We start from the raw sequence: 25,234 nt of genomic DNA on the forward strand, positions 1-25,234 counted from the left end.
AGGAGGGGATGAGGCTACACGAGGAGGAGGGGATGGGGATGGGAACGGAGATCCAAAGGAAGAAGGGGAGAGGGCAGAGGAGGGGTGGGAGGGACCAGAGGGTCCCGGGAGCTCCTAGAGAGCCGTCTTGTCCAGATCCACTTTGACCGGCAGCAGGCCAGCTTCCTCGCTGTCGTCCGCCGGGCAGATGGCGACGGCGATCACGGGGCGCAGGGAGTACGGTGTGGGGCCGTCGATGTCGTCCAGGTACTCCTTGTCTCCGTTGATGCTCAGGGGCTGGGGAGAGAAGGACAGACGTCACCTTCATGATGGGCTTTTATTAGTGGCGGAATGGCAACGTCAACACTTCAGATCTATGGGAGCAAGCCCCATCCAAAAAATGAGACTGAGCAAACCCTGACCGGGACGGCCCAGGCTAGCCTGATCTCGTCAGATCTTGAAAGCTTAGCAGGGTCAGCCCTGGTTATTACTTGGATGGGAGACCACCAAGGAAGTCTAGGGTTGCTATGCAGAGGCCGGCAACGGCAAACCACCTCTGAACCTCTCTTGCCTTGGAAACCCCATGAGGGGTCATCCCAAGTCAGCAGTGACTTGACAGCTCTTCCCACCAGTACATCTGAGGAAACCGGTGTAGGAAGGCGTGGCTGGATGGTTCGTTGATTAAACACATTTGGATGGGTTGAAGAGGCAACGCAAGCCCTGAAGGCGCCCGTCTGAGCGCATGCTTTCCCAGTGCCGTGCTTTATTCTGAACTTATCCCTGGAAACATCAGGGATGTACATAATGTACATACAATGCAACAATCCATTCCTTTAAAAATCTGCATCAACAGTGCTTGGTATGTTGAAATATAACATTCTGCTTTCTGTTTGGGGAAGAAGAAGAAGCATGCCTATTATACTAGGTGCTGTGGAACACAGACGGGGATGCTGCTGCAGTCGTCTTGCTTGTGGGCTTCCTAGAGGCACCTGGTTGGCCGCTGTGTGAACAGGCTGCTGGACTTGATGGGCCTGGGTCTGATCCAGCAGGGCCTTTCTTATTTAAGAGTTGGTTTTTATAAGCCCACTTTCTCTACCACTTAAAGGAGACTCAAACCGGCTTACAATCACCTCCCCTTCCCCTCCCCACAACAGACACCCTGTGAGGTAGGTGGGGCTGAGAGAGCTCTAACAGAGCTGTAACTTGCCCAAGGTCACTCGGCTGGCTTCGTGTGGAGGAGTGGGGAAACAAATCCAGTTCACCAGATTAACCTCCACCGCTCATGTGGAGGAGTGGGGGAATCAAACCCGGTTCTCCAGATCAGAGTCCACCGCTGCAAACCACCGCTCTTAACCACTACACCACGCTGGCTCAAAACAAAAGAAAGGTATACAAGAAACAAAAGAAAGGTATACATCAGGCTTGTCCAAAATGTGGCCCCTGGGAAGCATGCAGCCTCGGACGGCTATGAATGTGGCCCAACACAAAATCGTAAACTTACTTAAAACATTATGAATTAGCTATTGTTAGTGTGAGTGTATTTTATGTGCGGCCCAAGTTAGTGTGAGTGTATTTTATGTGTGGCCCAAGACAATTCTTCTTCTTCCAATGTGGCCCAGGGAAGCCAAAAGATTGGACACCCCTGGTATAAATCAAGACACTGTTAATGCAATGCTTTTCCAAGAGAAAGACAAAGAGGTTACTACTACTACAACTAATATTACTAAAAACATTAGGAGTATTTTAAAAAACAATTTTAATTATGAGATTGACTGATTTTATCGTTTTATTGTAATGAATTTGTTGTGACCCGCCCTGAGCCCAGCCTTGGTTGGGGATTGAGGGCGAGCTAGAAATTCCCCCGCTGAACCAGAGAATTCAACAGCCTATGTGCATTTCCCTGTATACTGAGGGGCAATACGTTGCCCAAAGGAACCCTGGGCCAAATTTCCTACTCTGTATAAGTTCTACCAGGAAAGGATCCTCCAAGTGGCCAAATGCCCTTTCTGCATCTAAAGAGTGTTTTCTTCTAAATAAATAAAGGTCGTTTATGCATGGGAGTTTTTACCTGAGGTTCACTGCTGGCTGGACACACACTTTTCTGTTGGGAATCTCTGCACCAGCAGCCTCCAAGCTCAAACTAACTCCCCGCCCCTTGAAATGCTGCTTTGTAATTGGCTTACTTTGTAGAGCTTACTGTGAGATAACCCCCTAAAAAACCCAATTGCTGCATAAAACAGCATTTTAAGAACAAAAAAGAAAAAAAGAAAAAAGGAGCAATCTGAAAGGAAAGAGGGGGAGAAATCCAAGCCTCTTTTTGAAAAAGCCTTTCTTCAGCTCAGAAAGAGCTCCGAGGAAGCAAGAAGTATCTGAATCCCTGCCTCTTTACATGGTGCTTTGCAATTGGCTGTGAGAGAAACCAAGCTTGCGTGTCCCACGCTTTGCCTTATGCATGGGGATTTCACCTGGGCTGAGCTCAGGGGAGAGGGAAGAATCAGGTTAACAGGGGAACAGAAAGTCCCGGGATTTGCCAGGGCTGGCAGTGAGGCCATCTCTAATGGAGGGAAAACTCATGCATAACCCCAAGGAACAACAGAGACATACCGGGGGTGAACATGAGTGAAAATAGACATGTATAAACGACCAAAGAGTGTTTTCTTCTAAATAATGGCAAGTGTAAAACCACACACATGAAGCTGCCTTATACTGAGTCAGACCCTTGGTCCATCAAAGTCAATATTGTCTGCTCAGACCGGTAGCAGCTCTCCAGGGTCTCAGGCAGAGGTCTTTCACATCACCTACTTGCCTGGTCCTTTAACTGGAGATGCCAGGGATTGAACCTGGGACCTTCTGCATGCCAAGCAGATGCTCTACCACTGAGCCACAGCCCCTCACCTATGGGGTCACCATAAGTCAACTGCGAACTGACGGTGCTTTCCATCACCACCACCAGGGAACAATGGTCCAAATCCAGGTCTGGTTGTGGATCACCACAATGCGCCCTGCTTGCTGTACTGTGAGAGCCATGTAATGATCTAGAATAAAATTAGAAAAGATCAAGAGTCCAGTAGCACCTTAAAGACTAACAAAATTTCCGGCAGCGTATGAATTATCAATGAGTCACAGCTCACTTCTTCAGATACCTGTGACTCACAAAAGCTCACACCCTGCCAGAAATTTTGTTGAGTCTTTACAGGGCGCTACTGGACTCTTGCTCTTTTCTACGGCTACAGACAGACTAACACGGCTACCCATCGTAATCTGTCTCCATAGAATAGATTTGCTAAAAGAGTTGACGGATGCCTGATTTTTTTCACAGAACTCCACCAGGAGACTATCGCTTTCTGGGGCTTTATTGCTTTTTGAGGGGTTTTATATCTTGTGGCAACTACTCAGTAGTCATTCTTCGACCGAGAACATTTTCGTGCTCCTCAGATGACACTGTCTTTTGAAGTTTTTCTGCAGATAAGATTTTAAGCTGTCGTTCGGTTTTGTGTCAGAAGTGCCTGGCGACTGGTACATCTGAAGGCTTACAAAGGAAGGAATTATTTTTCCTTGTTTAATCTGGGAATAGCTCCACTTGTGAAGATAAGCACCCCGGTGGGTAATCGGCTGGCTTTTGCCCCCTCTCCCCATTCATAATATCCCTGGAGGTAGACCAAGCGAAACTCATTTTGAGCTTTAAAAGCATCCATCCGCCCCACTTTTCTATTTCTAGAAATCACAGAGGGTTTTTGGATCATACGTTTCAATGCGAAGCTTCTAAACCTAGTTTCTGGAACATAGAATATCAGGTAGCTTTTTCTTAGAAGAAGGAGGAGGGATCTGCTCATGCGGTCTCAAAACGTATTTTTAAATGAGCCTCTGGCTTCCTGCCCTCCACTCCCGGCAATTTGTATTGACATCAAAGTAATCTTCAATTTCCCCCCAATTTGATTCAAGTCCAGCAGACCTTAGAGACCAACAAGATTTTCAGGGTCTAATCTTTCGAGAGACAATGGTCTCTTCGTCACTGTCTGATGACGAAGAAGAGTTGTTTTTTATATGCCGACTTTCTCTACCACTTAAGGAAGAATCCAACCGGCTTACAATCACCTTCCCTTCCCCTCTCCACAACAGACACCCTGTGAGGTAGGTGGGGCTGAGAGAGCTCTAAGAGAGCTGTGACTAGCCCAAGGTCACCCAGCAGGCTTCGTGTGGAGGAGTGGGGAAACCAACCCAGTTCACCAGATTAGCGTCCGCCATTCATGTGGAGGAGTGGGGAATCAAACCCAGTTCTCCAGATTAGAGTCCACCGCTCCAAACCACTGCTCTTAACCACTACACCACGCTAGTTCTCTAGCCAACAAGATCTTGGGGGTATGAGCTTCTGAGAGTCAAAACTCCCTCGTCGTTTACAAAGGGAGCTTTGACTCCGAAATGTTCATACTCTGAAAATCTTGTTGCTCTCGAAGGTGCTACTGAACTCAAATTTAGTTTTAAATGTCTGTGTAGCCTTGGGACAACAACAATCCATGATGCAGTTTTCACAATTTCTTGATCAACTTTCATGTCTCTCTTCCACTGCATCTCAGCTTCGTTGAAGCAAACATAGTCATCCTCCAAGCAATCTGTGAGGTCTGGGACGCAGCAGATTAATAGACTGCACGCAGCAAGAAGGAGACAGCCACTTCCAGAACGGGGGGGGGGGGCGTGGCTCAGTGGCAGAGCATCTTCTTGGCATGCAGAAGGTCCCAGGTTCAATCCCCGGCACCTGCAGTTAAAGGGACTAGGCAGGCAGGTGATGTGAAAGATCTCTGCCCGAGACCCTGGAGAGCCACTGCCGGTCTGAGTTGACAATACTGGTTGGCCACTGTGTGAACAGATTGCTGGACTTGATGGGCCTTGGTCTGATCCAGCAGGGCTTTTCTTATGTTCTCAATACTGACTTTGATGGATCAAGGGTCTGATTCGCTATAAGGCAGCTTCATGTGTTCACTGGGGAAATGTAGCAGTTCAAAGAAGTAGCCAAGGCCACCAGACCAAATATGGGGACCTAGGTGCCTATGGAAATGCTCAGAAATGCTTGGTGAAACAAAAGCATCGTATGATCGCCGACAAGGCCAAGGCAGCTGCTGAGGCGCACCACTAAGCAGCCGGTGTCCTCACTGCAAGATTGATTCCCCAATTTCTCAATGTGCTTGTTCCGTATGAACCGGTAATACCATACTGAGCTCTTAAAAATGCCTGCTGCAGAACCTAGAAAGTCGACTCAAGTGTGACAGTCTTTGGAATGGAAATAAGTTCACTAATGCAAAACAACAACAACAACCATGATGCAGTGTAACTGGGAGCACAGAAACGCTGGAGTGGAGGCCGGTAGTACCATACTGAGCTCTTAAAAATGCCTACTGCAGAACCTAGAAAGTCGACTCAAGCGTGACAGTCTCTGGAATGGAAATAAATTCACTAATGCAAAACAACAACCATGATGCAGTGTAACTGGGAGCACGGAAACACTGGAGTGGAGGGCAGCAATACGGATTTCAGGAATATTCTTCCAGGCAAGCAGAACCCCAAATTTCCCCCAGTTTTTTTTTTAAAGGTGGAATTCATTGGTAACCAATTGCAATCTCCTCGCTACACCTCAGTGTTCGTGACCCAAACTTCCCAGAAAGGCCCGCCGGTTTCCCCTTACCTGGGTCTTGACGTGCTGATCCGGGGCAGTCACCAGGCTGGCGCAGCTGAGCCACAGCATCACCATGACGGAGAGGAAGAGACACGCAGCCAGGATCCAGCGGGGCAGCCCTGAACGCCTGTAACACCCGGACGCCCCCCGCCAGAGAGAGACGACGAGATTATGGCTGGCCATGGGGACGGAGGAAACTTCAAATTGGCTGATGGGAGAGGTAAAGGGGGAGGAGCGGGCCGGCATGGGGGGTGGGGAGGGAGGAGATGAACGTCAACTGCTGGGGTGCGGGAACTTCCCTTCGCCCAGGGTTGCCAACCTCCAGGTGAGGGCTTGCGCTCTCCTGGAATTGCAACTGATCTCCCGATGACAGAAGCCAGCTCCCCTGGAGGAAATTAGTACAGGAGCAAAGTATGTTAACAAAAGTGCAAAAATATTTATAATCTACTTACTTATACACAAACACATCATGGTGAACATATAAAGGCATGACCTACAATACGACAAACAAATAAAGTGACAAGTGTACAATAAAGTCAACAAGATTCAAAAATGTCTCTTGAAAGAGTACAGTAAGTTCCTTGAAATGAAATATCATGTAGTCTTGTAGAAGCCAAGGTCTTGATGAGGAAACGGCCGTTTCAAATTCTTAATTAATAATTCTTCATCAGTCCTTCAATGAATGGTCTTCTTATATTTCTACATATTCATCAAAAAGTTGTAGGTTACATCACCCGTCCCATTCAGGGTCAGAATACATTGTATCAAGGATGTAAGGATACATCAAGACCTTGGCTTCTACAAGACTACATGATATTTCATTTCAAGGAACTTACTGTACTCTTTCAAGAGACATTTTTGAATCTTGTTGACTTTATTGTACACTTGTCACTTTATTTGTTTGTCATATTGTAGGTCATGTCTTTATATGTTCACTATGATGTGTTTGTGTATACAGTGAGGGGGAAAAGTATTTGATCCCCTGCTAAATTTGCCCGTTTGCCCTCTGACGGAGAAATGACCAGTCCATAATTTTAATGGTAGGTTTATTGTAGCTGTGAGAGACAGAATAACAACAGGAAAACACCCAGAAACCCAGAAGACAAAAGTCAGAGATTGATGTGCATTATAATGAGTGAAATAAGTATTTGATCCCCTATCAACAAGCCGGGTTAGGGTTAGGGTTCTGCTATCGACAGAAGCAATCAATCCATCAGATTCCAAACTAGCCACCATGACCAACACCAAAGAGCTGTCCAAGGATGTCAGGGACAAGATTGTAGACCTGCACAAGGCTGGACTGGGCTACAAGACTATTGCCAAGCAGCCTGGTGAGAAGGTGACAACCCTAACCCTAACTCAGCCTTCCTTGGTCTGGGGCTCCATGCAAGATCTCATCTCGTGGAGTTGCAATGATCATGAGAACGGTGATGAAGCAGCCCAGAACTACACGGGGGGAACTTGTCAATGATCTCAGGGCAGCTGGGACCATAGTCACCATGAAAACAGTTGGTAACACACTACGCCGTGAAGGACTGAGATCTTGCAGAGCCTGCAAGGTCCCCTTGCTCAGGACAGCACATGTACAGGCCCGTCTGCAGTTTGCCAGTGCACATCTGAATGACCCAGAGGAGAACTGGGTGAAAGTGTTGTGGTCAGATGAGACCAAAATCGATCTCTTTGGCATCAACTCAACTCGCCGTGTTTGGAGGAGGAGGAATGCTGCCTACGACCCCAAGAACACCATCCCCACCGTCAAACATGGAGGAGGACATATTATGCTTTGGGGGTGTTTTTCTGCTAAGGGGACAGGACACCTTCACCGCATCGAAGGGACGATGGACGGGACCATGTATCGTCAAATCTTGGGTGAGCACCTCCTTCCCTCAGCCAGGGCATTGAAAATGGGTCTAGGATGGGTATTCCAGCATGACAATGACCCAAAACACACGGCCAAGGCAACAAAGGAGTGGCTCAAGAAGAAGCACATTAAGGTCCTGGAGTGGCCTAGTCAGTCTCCAGACCTTAATCCCATTGAAAATCTGTGGAGGGAGCTGAAGGTTCGAGCAGCTACACATCAGCCTCGAAATCTTACTGACTTGGAGAGGATCTGCAAAGAGGAGTGGGACAAAATACCTCCTGAAATGTGTGCAAACCTGGTGGCCACCTACAAGAAACGTCTGACCTCTGTAATTGCCAACAAGGGTTTTGCCACCAAGTACTAAGTCATCTTTTGCAAAGGGATCAAATACTTATTTCACTCATTATAATGCACATCAATCTCTGACTTTTGTCTTCTGGGTTTCTGGGGGTTTTCCTGTTGTTATTCTGTCTCTCACAGCTACAATAGACCTACCATTAAAATTATGGACTGGTCATTTTTTCGTCAGAGGGCAAATGGGCAAATTCAGCAGGGGATCAAATACTTTTTTCCCTCACTGTTAAGTAAGTAGATTATAAATATTGTTGCACTTTTGTTAACATACTTTTGCTCCTGTACTAATTTCCTAATCTCTTTGATACTAGTACAGTGGTGTCTATTTTCTTCCCTCCCCGCCCCGGAGGAAATGGCTGCTTCGGAGGGGGGACTCTGTGACATTATGTCCCACTGAGGTCCCTCCCATCCCCAAACCCTGCCTTCCCAAGGCTCCACCCCCAAATCTACAGGAATTTCCCAGTCCAAAGTTGGCAACCCTAACTTCGCCTGACCCATTCAACCAGGCCACCTGCCCATATCGCCCATATCTCTGCCCATATCTCCATCTCCAAAGTAAGCCAAACACAAAAACCTGTGTGAAACACTCAACAGTACAAAACAAAACAGCAAGTCGGCACCAATAACTGAATGATTTATCAACTAATACCACCAAGCAAATACAAGTATTGTGAATCCGTACATTTCAAATGGAATAATGCAGTCACGTTGATAAAAGTTGACTGAAGTCAGTATACACACTAGATACTCTTGAGTCCCAAAGTTTCACGGTTCATTGAACCGTCACTGTAGACGTTATTTGAGGTTGTTTGATCGAACCCTCTATGGTCTATCAACTTTAATACTGCATGTCATTTATGAGAGCCAGCGTGGTGTAGTGGTTAAGAGCAGTGGTTTGGAGCGGCGGACTCTGATCTGGAGGACCGGGGTTTGGTTCCCCACTCCTCATGAGTGGCGGAGGCTCATCTGGTGAACCAGGTTGGCTTCCCCACTCCTACACATGAAGCCAGCTGGGTGACCTTGTGCTAGTCACAGCTCTCTTAGAGCTCCCTCAGCCCCACCTACCTCACAGGGTGTCTGTTGTGGGAAGGGGAAGGGAAGGTGATGGTAAGCCGGGTCGATTCTTCCTTAAGTGGAAGAGAAAGTCGGCATATAAAAACCAACTCTTCTTCTTCTTCTGCATGCGAGCTGAGGAAGCAATTGTTCGAAACATGGAATAGTATATCCGGAGGTCCCGTTCCTGCACACATTTCTACTCTTGGGCAAATTCATAACCCTGAACTTCCTCTTTACTCCTGAGGAAGTTTACTATGGCTTTCACCATCTTTGGATTTCGGCAGGTCCCAGCTGCCCCGGTACAGTCTTAGTGTGTTGCCTAGTACAACCCACAAACTTTGGGACTCTAGTGTGCATACTGACTTCAATCAACTTTTAGCATGACTGCATTATTCCATTTAAGTGTATGATTCACAATGCTTGTATTGGTTTGGTAACATTCGTTGATAAATCATTCAGTTATTGATGCCCACCGTGCTGTTTTGTTTCATATCTCCATCTTCAGCAGGTAATAACCCCCTGCTACCAGGCCAGAACTCTGCCCAAAAACCAAATATTACTACCCCCTTCCCCAGAGCAGTCCTCGTCTTAAACTCCCCTTCTCCAAGCGAGCTCCCACTCCTCAGTTGTACTAATCCTTCTCTTTGCTAAAGGGTGCCTGCCCCGGATCTGAATAGGCAAGCTTTGCTTACAGGCCAACCATTCATCTGACTTTGAGACTTGGGCCCCTTTCTACAGATAGGCTGCCTTCCCGAGCCCCCCAACCTATTGGCAGCCATCTCTTGGGCGTTGTGAAAGCACCAATTCCTTTCCTCGCAGCTCTGGGAATGCAGCCAGCTACAGCACGTGCACAAGGCTCTCTGGATTGGGGCTCTGACACCGAAGGTGTGTTCAAAATACGGTGCGGAGTTTCAGACCCTTCCCATATGTTCTCTGCCTCTCTGTGGCTTCTGGAGGCAGTAGCCTCTTTTGGAGGCTGTGCCATTAACCCTTTGCTATGGGGAAGGAAGATTATATGACCTGCCTAAATTGTGTGTGCCCTGACCTGGATGGCCCAGGCTAGCCTGATCTCGTCAGATCTCAGAAGCTAAGCAGGGTCAGCCCTGGTTAGTATTTGGATGGGAGACCAGGGTTGCTGTGCAGAGGAAGGCACTGGCAAACCACCTCTGTTAGTCTCTTGCCATGAAACCCCCCCCCCAAAAGGGGTCGCCATAAGTCGGCTGCGACTTGACGGCACTTCACACACACACACAAATTGTGCATATGTGAATAGTCTATTCTGGATTTTAGAACGAGGCATTAGATTTATTAGAGGTTGATGTCCACACATCCAGAAGCATTGGTAATTCTGCACCAGATTGTGTGAGAAACTGTCCATGGTTAAGAGTTTACATCAAGCCACCCAAAATATTAGATGAAAATATCTCAAAAGGTTCATATCTGGATGTGTTTTTAATAACTTTTTGTATTTATGACCACTGAGGCTCATTTCTGGATGTTTTTTATAACTTCCTGTATTTATGACCACTGTGGAAGGCCTACTGAGGCCGAAACAGGTCTGGTCTAGCATTGGTCATTTACATTGATTGTACACCAACTGTTTATAAGAATTATATCTAGCCTGCATTCCAGGCCCTGTGTTTTTAACAATTTTATAGTGTACACTTTGCAATAAATGTAATTATTTTGTTACAGTGCATAGTCTGTAGCTCAATATTTGAACCTCTCGCTTTTTTTGTTGTTCCATTTGCGCCAGAAGTACCCAAGATCCTGAAAGCCCACCCGCCCACCACTGGAAATCTATTTCAGGGCTCTTCAAGCTTTGGAGACTTCAGCAGGAGAAACTCCAAGCTTATCTTTGCGTCCACAAGGGGTTAAAAAAAATCGACTTTTGTTCCACAACCAGCGTGGTGTAGTGGTTAACAGCAGTGGTTTGGAGCGGTGGACACTAATCTGGAGAACTGGGTTTGATTCCCCACTCCTCCACATGAGAACAGGACTCTAATCTTGGGCTAGTCACAGCTCTCTCAGCCCCCCCTACCTCCCAGGGTGTCTGTTGTGGGGAGGGGGAGGGAAGGTGATTGTAAGCCAGTTTGATTCTTCCTTAAGGGGTAGAGAAAGTCAGCATATAAAAACCAACTCTTCTTCTTCTAAATTTAAAGAGTTTTTAGCAGGCTGAATTCTGCCCCCCCTGCACTGCTGAGTCACACAACCCTGCCTTTAGCACTATGAGCTGACTCTGACATAACCCAAGTAACAAGGGGCTTCCTCCTACCCCACTCCTCTCAGTGACCTGCGGGCCAGACTTCTCCCTGCCTCGTCCTTGCCCCTCATTTCCTCTGCCCAGTGCTTAATCCACTACCAAACGCAACCCCCCAAGCTGTCTTACTTGGACATGCAGCCCAGGAAGTCATGTTCTGCCGACGGTGGGGTCTCCACGGGAGGGTGCCCTTTGGCTTTGCCCTTCGGTTCCTCGACAGGAGGTTTTTCCAGTTTCTCCCGAAGACCTGAAGAGAGGGGTGGGGTGGGGTGGGGAAAATAGTTGTTTATTGAGAAAGTGCACAAAAAAGGGACAAACAAGGAGCAGGTACTCCATGCTGGCAAGTGCCCGAAACAGGGGTAATTGATCTCTGATCACAGAGAAAAAACCTACTGAATCGGACCAAAGGCCCACCTCGTCCAGCCGGCGGCTCCAGGGAGTTCACAAGCAGGGAATGAAGTCAGCTGCCTTCCTCTGCTGTGGGACCCAAACATAGAACTTTGTGGCTTACAGCCAGTATGGCGTAGTGGTTAAGAGCAGTGGACTCTAAACTGGAGGACCGGGTTTGATTCCCCGCTCCTCCGCATGAGCAGTTGACGCTAATCTGGAGAACCAGGTTGGTTTCCCCACTCCTCCACATGAAGGCTGCTGGGTGACCTTGGGCTAGACACAGTTCTCTCCAAACTCTCTCAGCCCCACTTACCTCACAAGGTGTCTGTTGTGGGGAAGGGAAGGGTGATTGCAAGCCACTTTGAGACTCCTTAAAGGTAGAGAAAAGTGGGGTCTAACAAACCAACTCCTCCTCTTCTTCTCGGGTGGTTTGTGGGAGTGGCCGGGCAGTTTAGATGGCTTTTTAAAAAGGATCAGAAAAATTCACTTGGGATAGTTCTGTTGACAGCTAGCCGCCACGATAAGTAAATGGAACCTCCATGCGCAGCAGCAGTATACCTCCAAATATCATGTGTGGGGTTCATTAAACAGAGCGGCGTGTTGCCAGTTTGTGAAATATATGATTGGCTCAACGGAGAGATTCTACTTCACTGCAGTTGCTAACAGCTATTGATAGACCTGCCCTGACCTGGATGGTTCAGGCTAGCCCCATCTCTTTGGATTTCGGAATCTAAGCAGGGTTGGCCCTGGTTAATACTCGGAGGGGAGAATGCCAAGGAATACTAGGGTTGATACACAGAGGCAGGCAATGTTAAACCACCACTGCTCATCTCTTTCCTTGGAACACCCTACGGGGTCACCGTAGGTTGGCTGTGATGTGATGGCACCGATCTCCATTGATAGGCCTCTCCCATCCACCATAAACTTGTCCAATCCCCCTTAAAGCCAACAAATCTAGTGGCCATTACTCCATCAAGTGGCAGTGAGTCCCCCAAGTTACTTATTGAGTGTAGGACTGTCTCTCCTGAACCTATGGCGAACTGACTTTGTTGAATGTCCCCAAGTTCTAGTATTACAGGCAAGGCAGAAAAACTTCTTTCTATCCACTTTCTCCATGTATGATTTTATAAACACCTACCCTATCCCCCATATAGGCCTTTTGCGCAGGGACATTTCCCCGCGGTCACCCTGCCGACTGCTGCGGGGCTTCCTTTTGATTATGCATCCATTTTCCAAGGTCAGAGGTCACCTTGTTCTTCCAGCGGGTTTTGCCCGTGTCTTCCAGATGCTGTTTCAGCCAGAATCTGGAAAAAGTGGACAAAACGCGCGGGGAAAGTGAGGCGACCTCTGACGGTCGGAAAACGCATGCATAATCAAAAGGAAGCCCTGAAGTAGTCGGCGGGGTGATTGCGGGAAAACGTCCCTGCATAAAAGGCCATGGTCCTCTTTTATCTAAACTGAAATGCCCCAATTTCTTTAGCCTGCCCTCATAAGGAAAATACTCCCATCCTTTGGTTATTTTCGTTGTTCTTTTCTGCACCTTTTTCCGTTTTCAGATGCGGCCACCAGAAAGATAAACGGAATTTCAGAAGTGGCCGCTCCAAAACACACAACAATATAATAATCAGCATAATAGCAGATAAGGGCAATTAGACATTGTGTATTTACGTTAAAACAAAATTTGAAATATAGGAAAAGAAATAAAATGCGGCCGCACCATAGATCTTTTTTTGGGCAATACTATAGTGGCCAAGTCCCTAACCCAGGGGTGTTGAACTCAATTGTTACGAGGGCTGGATATGACATAAATGTCACTTGGTCAGGCCGGGCCCTGCCTTGCCAGCCCAGATTGGGAGTGGGGGGCAGGGGGGATGCCTTGGCTGGTTCGCGGGCTGGACAATGGCTCTCGAGTGACCGGAACCAGCCCTCGGGCCTTAAGTTTGACACCTCTGCCCTAACCATTCCACTCAACTCCTTTACCTGTGTGGGGCTTCATGGTGTTGGGGTTCGAGACGGTCCAGGCCTTCTCCGACACCTCCGACTTGGGTGCCTGTACCTCAGGAACGGGGTACTCAATCTCCGGCTGTGACTGAGGACAAAAGAGAATTGGGACTGATTTTCATGGCTGGCGATTCTCTAGATATTATCCACGCAATGGCGCGTTGTCCAGAATGCCGCAAAGCAGAGCAAGGGACGAACAAGTGTTTGACCACTGGAGTCCAAGTGTTTGTGGTGAAAGGTAATACAGATTTTTTTTTAAAAAACTGAAACACCTAGGGAGTCGATCAAATTGGACCAAATCTGTAAACGCCTTCTTTGTCAGCCAAGGTTGGGGATCCCATCTCCCCATGACTTTAACGGACACTCTGTTATGTTTCTGATGGCTCAGATTTAGAATCATAGAATCAAAGAGTTGGAAGGGACCACCAGGGTCATCTAGTCCAACCCCCTGCACAAGGCAGGAAATTCACAACTACCTCCCCCCAACACCCCCAGTGACCCCCTACTCCATGCCCAGAAGATGGCCAAGATGCCCTCCTTCTCATCATCTGCCGAAGGGCATAGAATCAGCGTTGCAGACAGATGGCCATCTAGCCTCTGCTTCAAAACCTCCAGGGAAGGAGAGTTCACCACCTCCCAAGGAAGCCCATTCCACTGAGGGACCGCTCTGACTGTTAGAAAATGCTTCCTAATGTCTAGACGGAAACTCTTTTGATTTAATTTCAACCTGTTGGTTCTGGTCTGACTTTCTGGGGCAACAGAAAACAACTTGGCACCCTCCTCTATATGACAGCCTTCAGGTACTTGAAGATGGTTATCATGACCCCTCTCAGTCTTCTCCTCTCCAGGCTAAACATACCCAGCTCATTCAACTTTTCCTCATAGGACTTGGTCTCCAGACCCCTCACCATCTTTGTTGCCCTCCTCTGGACATGTTTGTGCATGGGTTTTGTGTGCATGGGTTTTGATTTTTCCATTTTAAATTTGTACTTTTGGACGGCCTTTTAACAAAATAAAATAAATCAATTTTAGAGCCTCAAACAACAACAACAACTAAACCTCCCTTCTTTTCCAGGAGAGGGAATTTCAACCAAACTCTCCTTGCTCAAATTTCCTTGCAAATATCTGAAATGAGCCCCTCCCAATTTAATGACCACTGTTTTAACATTCCCAGCGAGAGTCTCTCTTAGACTACTTATTGCTCTCTGGGTGTGCTCATATTCACACGCACACACGAAAGAGGAGAGGGCAGGTCCCCTGCGGACACCTTTGCAAATCTGACACAGCCAGACAATGGCTGCCAGACAATGGCTGCTGCTGGAGGCGGAGCCAGCCAGGCAACGGTGGCTGCATTTTACCGTCAGTCACACAGTGGAGATCCTTGTCCTGCGGAGAAAGCAGATGTCAAAGCAGCCTTTTTAAGAATCTGCCCAGTCGATCGAATCGCCAATAGTCAATCAGAAGCCCTGCTGGGCAAAAGCCCCACCTGGCCCACGCCCACTTTCTAAAAAACACTTGGCGGGCAACAGAAAAGGAGCCGGCGGGCACCACGGTACTCACAGACACCACGCAGATGATCCCTGGTGGAGAGTATAAAATACTGAATATTACTAAGGAACACTTTGCATTATTGTCGAAGGCTTTCACGGTCAGGGTTCATTGGTTCTTGTGGGTTATCCGGGCTGTGTAACCGTGGTCTTGGTATTTTCTTTCCTGATGTTTCGCCAGCAGCTGTGGCAGGCATCTTCAGAGCCTCTGAAGATGCCTGCCACAGCTGTTGGCGAAACGTCAGGAAAGAAAATACCAAGACCACGGTTACACAGCCCGGATAACCCACAAGAACTTTGCATTATTATTGTAAAATGGCACAACATTGTTTCCAAACGTAGAGCCAATGTGGTGTAGTGGTTAAGAGTGGTGGACTCTAATCTGGTGAACCGGGTTTGTCTCCCCACTCTTCCACATGAGGAGAGGACTCTAATCTGGAGAACTGCGCTTGATTCCCCACTCCTCCGCATGAGTAGCAGACTCTAATATGGAGAACCGGGTTCGATTCCCCACTCCTCCACATGAAGCCTGCTGGGTGACCTTGGGTCAGTCACAGTTCTCTCTGGACTCTCTCAGCCCCACCTACCTCACAATGTGTCTGTTGTGGGGAGGGGAAGGGAAGGCAGTTGTAAGCCGTTTTGAGACTCCTTAGAGGTAGAGAAAAAAGGTAAAGCTTCCCTGTACAAGCACGGGGTCATTCCTGACCCATGGGGTGACGTCACATCCCGACGTTTACTAGGCAGACTTTGTTTATGGGGTGGTTTGCCAGTGCCTTCCCCAGTCATCTTCCCTTTACCCCCAGCAAGCTGGGTACTCATTTTACCGACCTCGGAAGGATGGAAGGCTGAGTCAACCTTGAGCCGGCTACCTGAAACCAACTTCCGCTGGGATCGAACTCAGATCGTGAGCAGAGCTAGGACTGCTGTACTGCAGCTTACCACTCTGTGTCACGGGGCTAGAGAAAAGCGGGGTATAAAAACCAACTCCTCTTCTTCTTTACCTTCTCTTCCAAATTTTGGCCAGATTTCATGTTGCCTCCAGTCTCTGCCTCCCTGCCCCCATCTGATGCTTTTGCCTTTTCTTCCTGTATCTTCGGAGGGGTGCCCCCAGATCTTCCACATACCCCCTTGCCTTGACCTCACAAACCCAGGATATCGTGCTTTCCCTCTATGTAGGCCTGGAAGCCCACCCCCCCATTTTGGCCAAACCAGCCAGGATACCCTCTGCTCTGCCTCTGAGAGACAGTTTTCCTCTCCCTTCCTCCGACCCACCTGGAAAACCACCACTTTCCCATCATCCGACTGAAGGTAGAAAGTCCACGTCGAGGAGATGAAACTTTGGGCTGAGCTGACGATGTCATTGCAGAAATTGGAGACCAGGTCAAAGACGGAGAACGAAGCCGGTTTCAGATCTGGAGCCTGTCCAAGAGGAAAAAAAGTGAGTGCAGTCTGACCCCTTTATACCCTCCTAACATCCACATAACTGTTGATGATATAACACCATACGACCAATAGACCTTTAGCCATATTGAAGAAGAAGAGTTGGTTTTCATATGCCAACTTTCTCCACCACTTAAGGAAGACTCAAATCGGCTTACAATCAACTTCCCTTACCCTCCCCACAACAGACACCCTGCGAGGTAGGTGAGGCTGAGAAAGCTCAATGAGCTGTGACTAGCCCAAGGTCACCCAGCTGGCTTCATGTGGAGAAATGGGGAAACCAACCCGGTTCACCAGGTTAGCCTCCGCCGCTCTTGTGGAGGAGTGGGGAATCCAACCCGGTTCTCCAGATCAGAGTCCACCGCTCCAAACCACTGCTCTTAACCACTAGTCCACGCTGGCTCTCAATATATTAGCTAATATATTGTCTTTTTTTGATGTTCAACACATATGGAAACAATAAATTTTTGCACCAGGTTTATAAGTTCTGATACCTTGTAAAGAGCAGGTCTGGATGTGTTTTTAATAATCATGTTTTGTATAATTTGACCACTGAGGAAGGCTCAAGATATTGGTCATTTATATTTTGGATATCATCACCGGTGTTATTTCTCTAACTGTTTATACTGGTGGTTTTATATGAAGCCAACGTGGCCCAGAGTGGTCAGCTGCAGTACTGCAGTCAAAAGCTCTGCTCACGACCTGAGTTCGATCCCGACGGAAGTCGGTTTCAGGTAGCCGGCTCAAGGTCGACTTGGCCTCCCATCCTTCCAAAGTCGGTAAAATGAGAACCCAGCTTGCTGGGGGTAAAGGGAAGATGACTGGGGAAGGCCCTGGCAAACCACCCCGTAAATAAAGTCTGCCTAGTAAACGTCGCGATGTGGCGTCACCCCATGGGTCAGGATTGACCCAGTGCTTGCACAGGGGACCTTTACCTTTAATGTGGTGTAGTGGTTAAGAGCGGTGAAGTCTGATCTGGAGAACCAGTTTTGATTCCCCACTCCTCCACATGAGCGGTGGACACTAATCTGGAGAACCGGGTTGGTTTCCCCACTCCTACACATGCAGCCAGCTGGCTGACCTTGGGCTAGTCACACTCTCTCAGCCCCACCTACCTCACAGGGTGTCTGTTGTGAGGAGGGGAAGCAGATTGTAAGCCGGTTTGAGTTTTCCTCAAGTGGAGGAGAAAGTCGGCATATAAAAACCAACTCTTCTTCTTCTAGCCTATATTCCAGGCCCGGTGTTTCATTCCGTTTTATTGGGTACACCTAATAAATATATTACTTTATAAGAATCCTGAGTACATACTCTGCCAGCATCACCTGTTAAAGGACTCGGTGTGAGGCGTCCACATGCGTGGCAACCAGAGTCACATAAGACACCCTCATATGTTTATATGGGGTGTGTGGAAACCTACAGCTATATTCCACTGTTTCTCCTGAGAAGGGCCACAGCTTAGCAGCCGGAGCCTTCAACCTCCACTTTGAGAATCACAGATGTCGGAAAAGACTCTTCTCTGCCAGAGACCCTGGAGAGCCACTCCCAATCTGAAGTGGCACGACTCAGCCAGACATGCCAAGGGTCGGTGTAATGTGGCTTCAAAGGCTCTAACTGTCGCCCCCTCGGCTCATCTTTTTAAGGACTGAGCAGCCATGTCCTGAGGAATTCTCCCTTCCCCAGCTTGGTGTAGTGGTTAAGAGTGGCGGACTCTGATCTGGAGAGAGTTCTGAGAGAACTGTGACTAGCCCAAGGTCACCCAGCAGGCTTCGTGTGGGGGAGCGGGGAATCGAACTCAGTTCACCAGGCTGGAGTCCCTTATGAATGCAGAAAAGAGCTTGAGAACATCTGGGGAACATCTGGTTTAAATCCAGAGCGAGCATGGCCAATCTTTACTATTCCCAGTGTAAGGATCTTAAAGAGCAGTCTTCAATGAGACCTTCCTTTGCCTGAGACCTTGGAGAGCCATTCCCCATCTCAGGAGACAAGGTGTAGTTATGTGGACCAAGCATCACACCTGAGAGAAGTATGACAATTGGGCTTTGGGTCCTACACAGCTGTTGTCGATGACAGCAAGAGCACCCCCAAACACATGCAGAACGCAATTCCTTCAACACCAAGTAACCACAGGAAATGGCCAGGCGTAACGTATGCATGTGTCAAAATATCTTGGAACCCTAGAAACTCTCTTCCGCCGGATAAGAACCGCCAGCTGATAACAGACTTCCCCATCTCGGTCTGAACCCCTGGGACACAGGGTCTGGAAGTTACCTTTTCTGCTCTGCTCTCCGTCTCCGGCAGCTGCGTCCGGCATCCCGTCATGCAGCCAAACTGCTCCGCTCCTCCCGAGTAAGCCTCCACGCAGGCTGCACATGGGAAAGGGGAACGGGGGGGGGGGGAGAGACAGTTTTGTTCAAGAAAAGCAGGACAACCATCCAAATTGTCCTCACAATCTAAAGATCTATTTAAATATGCTACAGCGGCTGCCAGAACGGTCCTAGAGAGGAAATGGAAGGGGGCACTTCTCCCGGATATAGAAGAATGGAAAGAAAAATTAATGGAATACGCTAGTATGGCTAAAATAACTAATATGGCAAATAATGATGCAAAATACGAGCAGTTCCGCGAAAAATGGAAACTATTTTATAAATATGTCGAGGTTTAATTTTAATAACGATTAGAGAGTAGATGCTAACTAATCGCGGTGAAATTTAACTTAGATCCAGACTGTAGAGATGGTAAATGAGTTTGATAGACACAGTAAGGCGAATACTTCTTTGATGATACGATCAGCAATCTTAAAACTATTTTTTAATAACTTGGGCCACTAATTGACGACACAGTGGTGACAAAAAGCAAGAGATTTCGTTAGATTTAAATAAGAGTTGAATAATTACATACAACAGATTTGACTATTGTATGTTTATTGTTGGGTTTTAGAAAATGGGCATTAGATGAAGTTTAAGCATATAACTGTTTTTAAGAGCGCAACAATTTTCAGGTGAAGTACGATGATAAACGAGGATGTACAGAACAAAGAGCCCCGTGGCGCAGAGTGGTAAGCTGCAGTACTGCAGTCCAAGCTCTGCTCACGACCTGAGTTCGATCCCAACGGAAGTTGGTTTCAGGTAGCCGGCTCAAGGTTGACTCAGCCTTCCATCCTTCCGAGGTCGGTCAAATGAGTACCCAGCTTGCTGGGGGTAAAGGGAAGATGACTGGGGAAGGCACTGGCAAACTACCCTGCAAACAAAGTCTGCCTTGGAAGTGTCAGGATGTGACGTTACCCCATGGGTCAGGAAAAACCTGGTGCTTGCACAGGGGACCTTTACCTTTTTACAGAACAGAGCCGAAACAATACGAGTTAGGGCAATTGTTTTTATTCGGCATTTTAATAAGAGATCTTAGTTGGGGGTAGGAACGAGAAAGTGGGTTATTTTGAGCACGGATACGAAATGAAATGAAATATTACATTCTCCTTTTCCCTTCTTTTTTGTATCCCTTAAAAATATTATTTTTAAAAAAATGGCGCTGAAAAGCATGGCAATACATTCTGCTTGATTTGTTTCTGCTTTCTCTGTCTTAATAACCATATTGTTGATATCCCTATTTTTCCCTTTTGTACCCTTTTCTATATAACAATAAAAATAATAAAACCAAGAAAGAAAGGCGGGGGGGGGGGAAGAAAAGCAAGACAAGATTGCACCCAGCTTCCAAAGGTGTGAGGCCAAAGTAACGTTGCTTCTCTGCATGCATCGACAAACAAAAAGCAAATGGCCATCCCTGGGCTTTCACCCTGGCTACAGGTGCCTCGTCCATTCTGATCGTGGATCGCCGCACCTTGTTTCCCGTGAGCCTGCTGCCCAAATCAGTCACTCCTCTCTTGGTTCTGACAGGCCAATGACCCTTCTGAAGTCAGTTTCCTGTCTCCACCACAAACTCCCCCCGCCTGACCTCCAAAACCCTCCCACCTAGAGGTCAGGCCCACCAATGGCTGTTTTGTTCTTTAAAAGGGAACTTCCAGGTTCTGTGGCAGTCTACCCCTGAATACGAGATGGGAATAATCAGAGCCTTCAAGCTGGAAACAGGATCTTGGGTTTAGATGGAGCTTCGATGTGATCCAGCAGAACCTGTCATATTGAGAACTCTAGTAACAACGAGCCATGACAGTAAAATGGAGCTTCCATGGCCAGAGGCAGTCTACCCCAGAATACCAGAGATGCTACAGAAAACAACATCGGAAAAGTGTTCCTTTGATGCCCTCCTTATGGGTTTCCATAAGGAAAACTGATTGGCCAAAGTTGGCAAGAGAATGAAGAGGTAAATGTTCAATCCAAAGAGGTTCAATCCAACAAGACAATGCTTACACTATGTATGGCTTGTAACATTACTTGCGTGTATGGGGTAGGAAAATTCACAGCAGACAGCCCTGTTGAGACATATTAGCTACGCCCATTTTTAAAAAATGGAACCTCCACATTCAGAAGTAGTCTACCACTGAATGCAGGGTGCTGGGAAAATTCAGCGGGAGGAAGGCCATGCCCTATCTGGCCACCACTAGATACAGAACTAAACAGCAAGCCAAATTCTTAGAGAGCCAGCGTGGTGTAGTGGTTAAGAGCGGCGGACTCTACTCTGGAGAACTGGGTTGGACTCCCCACTCCTCCACATGAGCGGCAGACTCTAATCTGGAGAACCGGGTCGGTTTCCTCATTCCTCCACATGAAGCCTGTTGGGTGACCTTGGGCCAGTCAAAGTTCCCTCCAAACTATCTCAGCCCCACCTACCTCATAGGGTGTCATAAGGTGGGTTGGATTCCCCACTCCTCCACATGAGCGGCAGACTCTAATCTGGAGAACCGGGTTTAATTCCCCACTCCTCCACATGAGCAGCGGACTATAATCTGGAGAACTGGGTTGGTTTCCCCACTCCTCCACATGAAGCCTGCTGGGTGACCTTGGGCCAGTCAAAGTTCCCTCCAAACTATCTCAGCCCCACCTACCTCATAAGGTGTCTATTGTGGGGCGAGGAAGGGAAGGCGATTGTAAGCCGCTTTGAGACTCCTTTAAAAGTAGAGAAAATTGGGGTATAAAAACCTTCTTCTTCCATCAGCATCTGTTAGAGCCAAACAGAACCCCCACGTCCAAAGGAAGTCCAAGATACCAGAATCTGGGATAAATGGCAAAGAAGGTTTGTGCCCAGTTGAGGGATTCCTAAAAGGCATCCAGCTGGCTGCTGGGCGGGGTGTGTGTCTGTTTCAGAACGGCAGACTAGGTGGGACTTTTACCTTCATCGGTCAGAGCTCCTGATCGTCTAAATTCAACCAAGTTCTGGAGCCGAAAGACCCTTGGTTGACAATCACCGCTTTGTTATAGTGCTCACTGGTTGACTGTGTGCCTGGCACTCTCTCTTAGACTAACTTAATCTACCTCACAGGGTTGTTGTTGTGAAGACAAAACAGAAGAGGAGTCAACTGCGCACGCCGCCCTAAGCTTCTTAGAGGAAATGCAGTGTAAAAATGGACGGGCAGAGGGATGAGACCTGAGCCCAAGGGTGCTGTCTCCTTATTTTATTTAAAAAGAAGGTGTCTTTTCTCTGCAGCAATCCCAGACAATCCAAACGTGCGAAGCAACTGCCATAAAAGCGCAGGAAGAGTTCTGCGGTATGGGGAGGTTCTGCTACATCTTCACCGGAATTTTGCGCAACCGAATGTTTCAGCCTTCTCTGTCACAGAAGGCCGAAAGTGCAAGAGGGACGTCACCCCTACGAGGCGAATGGGCTCCGGATCGCGTAACTGAACGCGAAGCTTGGGAGAAGCTACGCAGACGTCGCCTTACCAGATTCGCACTCGGCTCTGGTTGCGTTCAGCTCGGCGGCAGGATCCACAAAATGGCAGATGGAAAACAGCCGGCAGCCGCGATAGCAGGCGTTGAGAACGGCATCCTAGGAGGAGGGAGGGAAAGGAAAAAGGGGGGAGAAATTAGGACTACGGGACCACAGAGGCGTTTCCTACACTTCAGCCCGCAAGGAATCTGCATCAGAAATGACAGCCGTTGCGTCCAATGGCAGTCAACAGATAATATTGTTGCTGTCAGAGAATCACATACATGAAATGCCAGACGGATGATCAGGAACCAGGAACTGAGGCGGTGCTGCGCAGATGAAGAGGCAGGGCCAAGAAAAAAGGGCCCCCCATCCCTTTTAGGCCTTCCCACCAGCAATTCCCACCATCATCTTATTAATATAGCACTATTCATGTAGAATCAAAGAGTTGGAACATTAGGAAGAATTTTCTAGCAGTTGGAGCAGCTCCTCAGTGGAACAGGCTTCCTCGGGAGGTGGTGGGCTCTCCTTCCCTGGAGGTTTTTAAGCAGAGGCTAGATGGCCATCTGTCAGCAATGCTGATTCTATGACCTTAGGCAGATGATGAGAAGGAGGGCATCTTGGCCATCTTCTGGGCATGGAGTAGGGGGTCACTGTGTGTGTGTGTGTGTGTGTGTGTGGGGAGGTAGTTGTGAATTTCCTGCATTGTGCAGGGGGTTGGACTAGATGACCTTGGTGGTCCCTTCCAACTCTATGATTCCCTGATTCTATGGAAGGGGCCATAAAGGCCATCTGGTCCAACCCCCTGCTTAATGCAGGATCAGCCTAGAGCATTTCTGACAAGTGCTTGTCCAGCCTCTGCTTAAAGACCGCCAGTGAGGGGAAGCTCACCACCGCCCTAGGCAGCCGATTCCACGGTCGAACAACTCTCACTGTAAAAATATTTTTCCTAATATGCAGGCAATACCTTTCCGCCTGCAGTTTAAACCCGTTCTTGGGAGTCCTGTCCTCTGCTGCCGACAGGAACAGCTCTCTTAAGTGACAGCCCTTCAAATACTTCGAGAGAGCCATCATGTCCCCCCTCAACCCCCTCTTCTCCAGACAAATATAAGAAAGCAGATTCTCTACTTTTAGGAGCAAGGCGGGGCTCAACCCCAGCAGGGCTTCCGATTGGACGCTGGAGTCCTGATTGGCTGCGTGAATTAAAATAATGTGGTTTCGGCGGTAGCTGCCACCACAGTGTTGGTTTTCTTTCTCGCACGCTCCTCTCTCCCAGTGTATTTTTTAAAAATTCCTCCTCTTGCCCCCTGCACTCGGGGTCCCACTGTGTGTGTCTCCGCCTCCCATGCTCTCTTCTGGTCACTGGGGGTATGGGGGGGTTAGTTGTGAATTTCCTGCATTGTGCAGGGGGTTGGACTAGATGACCCTGGTGGTCCCTTCCAACTCTATGATTCTAAGGGTGTCCGAGACGCTAGAAACACCTTCACTTTTACAAAAGCTTCCAGAAATTCTAAGTCTGGCTACTTGGTATACAAAACTGGGGGAACAAAATACCCCAACAAGGGTGTGTGTGTGTGTGTGATTGTGGGGAGGGAATACAGATCAAGTCTTTAAAAATAATATTATCAGTATAATTATTGCTGAACCCCAAACAATTCACGTTTGAGCTGTCTTTTGGATCAACATATATCAAAGCATAAATGTACACTCCGTGCCAACCGTTTTCTTACGAAGTCCATTACCAAGTATGGGCAGGAACAGATTTCCAAATTTCACGATCCCACAACAATGCTTAATAAAATTAAAATGAGCTTATTCTTAAGGCCAAACCAATGGCATGGCAGAGGACTTTAGAATCGGACGGGATACGAATACTGCCTTGAATACCTACAAAAGAGTCTACGAATACCTACAAAGGAGTCTACAGCACCACAGCCCGCTTACCGGCATGTTAGTAGCAGAAATTTAACCTTTTCTACGCGACAAACACCCCTGCTCACCAGGAGACAATCCTCGACTCACCGTAGGTAACCAGACAAGTGACAACACAGAAGTCCAGCGGCATTTATACCAGAACGAGCTTGAGACCTGCTGCTGCTGCGGGAAACAGGCCTCTGGACTAGAGTTCATGCACTAGGTCCCTCAAGGTCTACTAGCCATAAAAGCGTAACACTGAGCCTCTCCATAGAAGGGCAGTCTATCTCTGAATAGACAGCTCTTACTGGGTCCTTACTGGACAGCTGTCGCCTTCCATTGTTGGCTTGCAGGCTTCCAAAAGGGTTTGGCTGTCCCCTGTCAAAAGCAGGATACTGGGACAAATGGCCATTTGGTCCAATTCAGCCACAGCTAGATTTAGGGATATGCTAGGTAGGGACTCACAATATACGGGGCTCTTTTCATCTCCGTATGTACATACAAATAAAGAAATCATATTTTTTTATGTTCAGCGGATCATAAAATGTTCAGCGGATCATTAATACTGGAGAAGAAAGTTAATGCAGCTGCGAAAAAGGCTTTTTTTCCAAAGCAGCCTAGCCCATAAAATGGCCCCATACCTTGACACACACCTGATCTGGCCACCTGGATTGACAGTAACATTGAGACTAGACTACTGTAATGCACCGTGCATGGGTCTCCCCTCAAACTCAACTCGGAAACTCCAGTTGGTGCAGAATGCTGTGGCTCAGCTATTATCAGGATCTAGAGCAGTGGATCCCAAAGTGGGTAGCACCAACCCCCTGGGAGGCGGTGGGATTACCTAGGGGGGCACTAAGAGGCAAGGGGGGCACTAGAGGTGGGCTCCCTTCAGCTGTGTTGTTCACTGATTTACAATGGATCAAGCTATGGCACCGTGCTGGCAA

The 25,234-nt window shown here is 47.9% G+C and overlaps 2 protein-coding genes across 2 annotated transcripts in view; both read right to left on the minus strand.

The window, feature by feature from the left end:
• The window catches only part of UPF1 (UPF1 RNA helicase and ATPase), a 309,167-nt gene that overhangs the window by 232,065 nt on the left and 51,868 nt on the right, over window positions 1-25,234 (minus strand). The window lies entirely within an intron of this gene.
• On the minus strand, window positions 110-24,323 carry TMEM59L (transmembrane protein 59 like). Its single transcript, XM_056867668.1, has 8 exons — window positions 24,318-24,323; window positions 22,388-22,493; window positions 18,825-18,919; window positions 16,389-16,535; window positions 13,549-13,657; window positions 11,308-11,425; window positions 5,657-5,855; window positions 110-276 (listed from the first exon to the last, which is right to left on the minus strand). Exons 1-8 carry the CDS (start codon window positions 24,321-24,323, stop codon window positions 115-117), a joined length of 942 nt encoding a protein of 313 aa, XP_056723646.1. The 3' UTR covers window positions 110-114.

The sequence above is a fragment of the Euleptes europaea genome, chromosome 2, assembly GCF_029931775.1.
Source record: "Euleptes europaea isolate rEulEur1 chromosome 2, rEulEur1.hap1, whole genome shotgun sequence".
Taxonomy (NCBI): Eukaryota; Metazoa; Chordata; class Lepidosauria; order Squamata; family Sphaerodactylidae; genus Euleptes; species Euleptes europaea.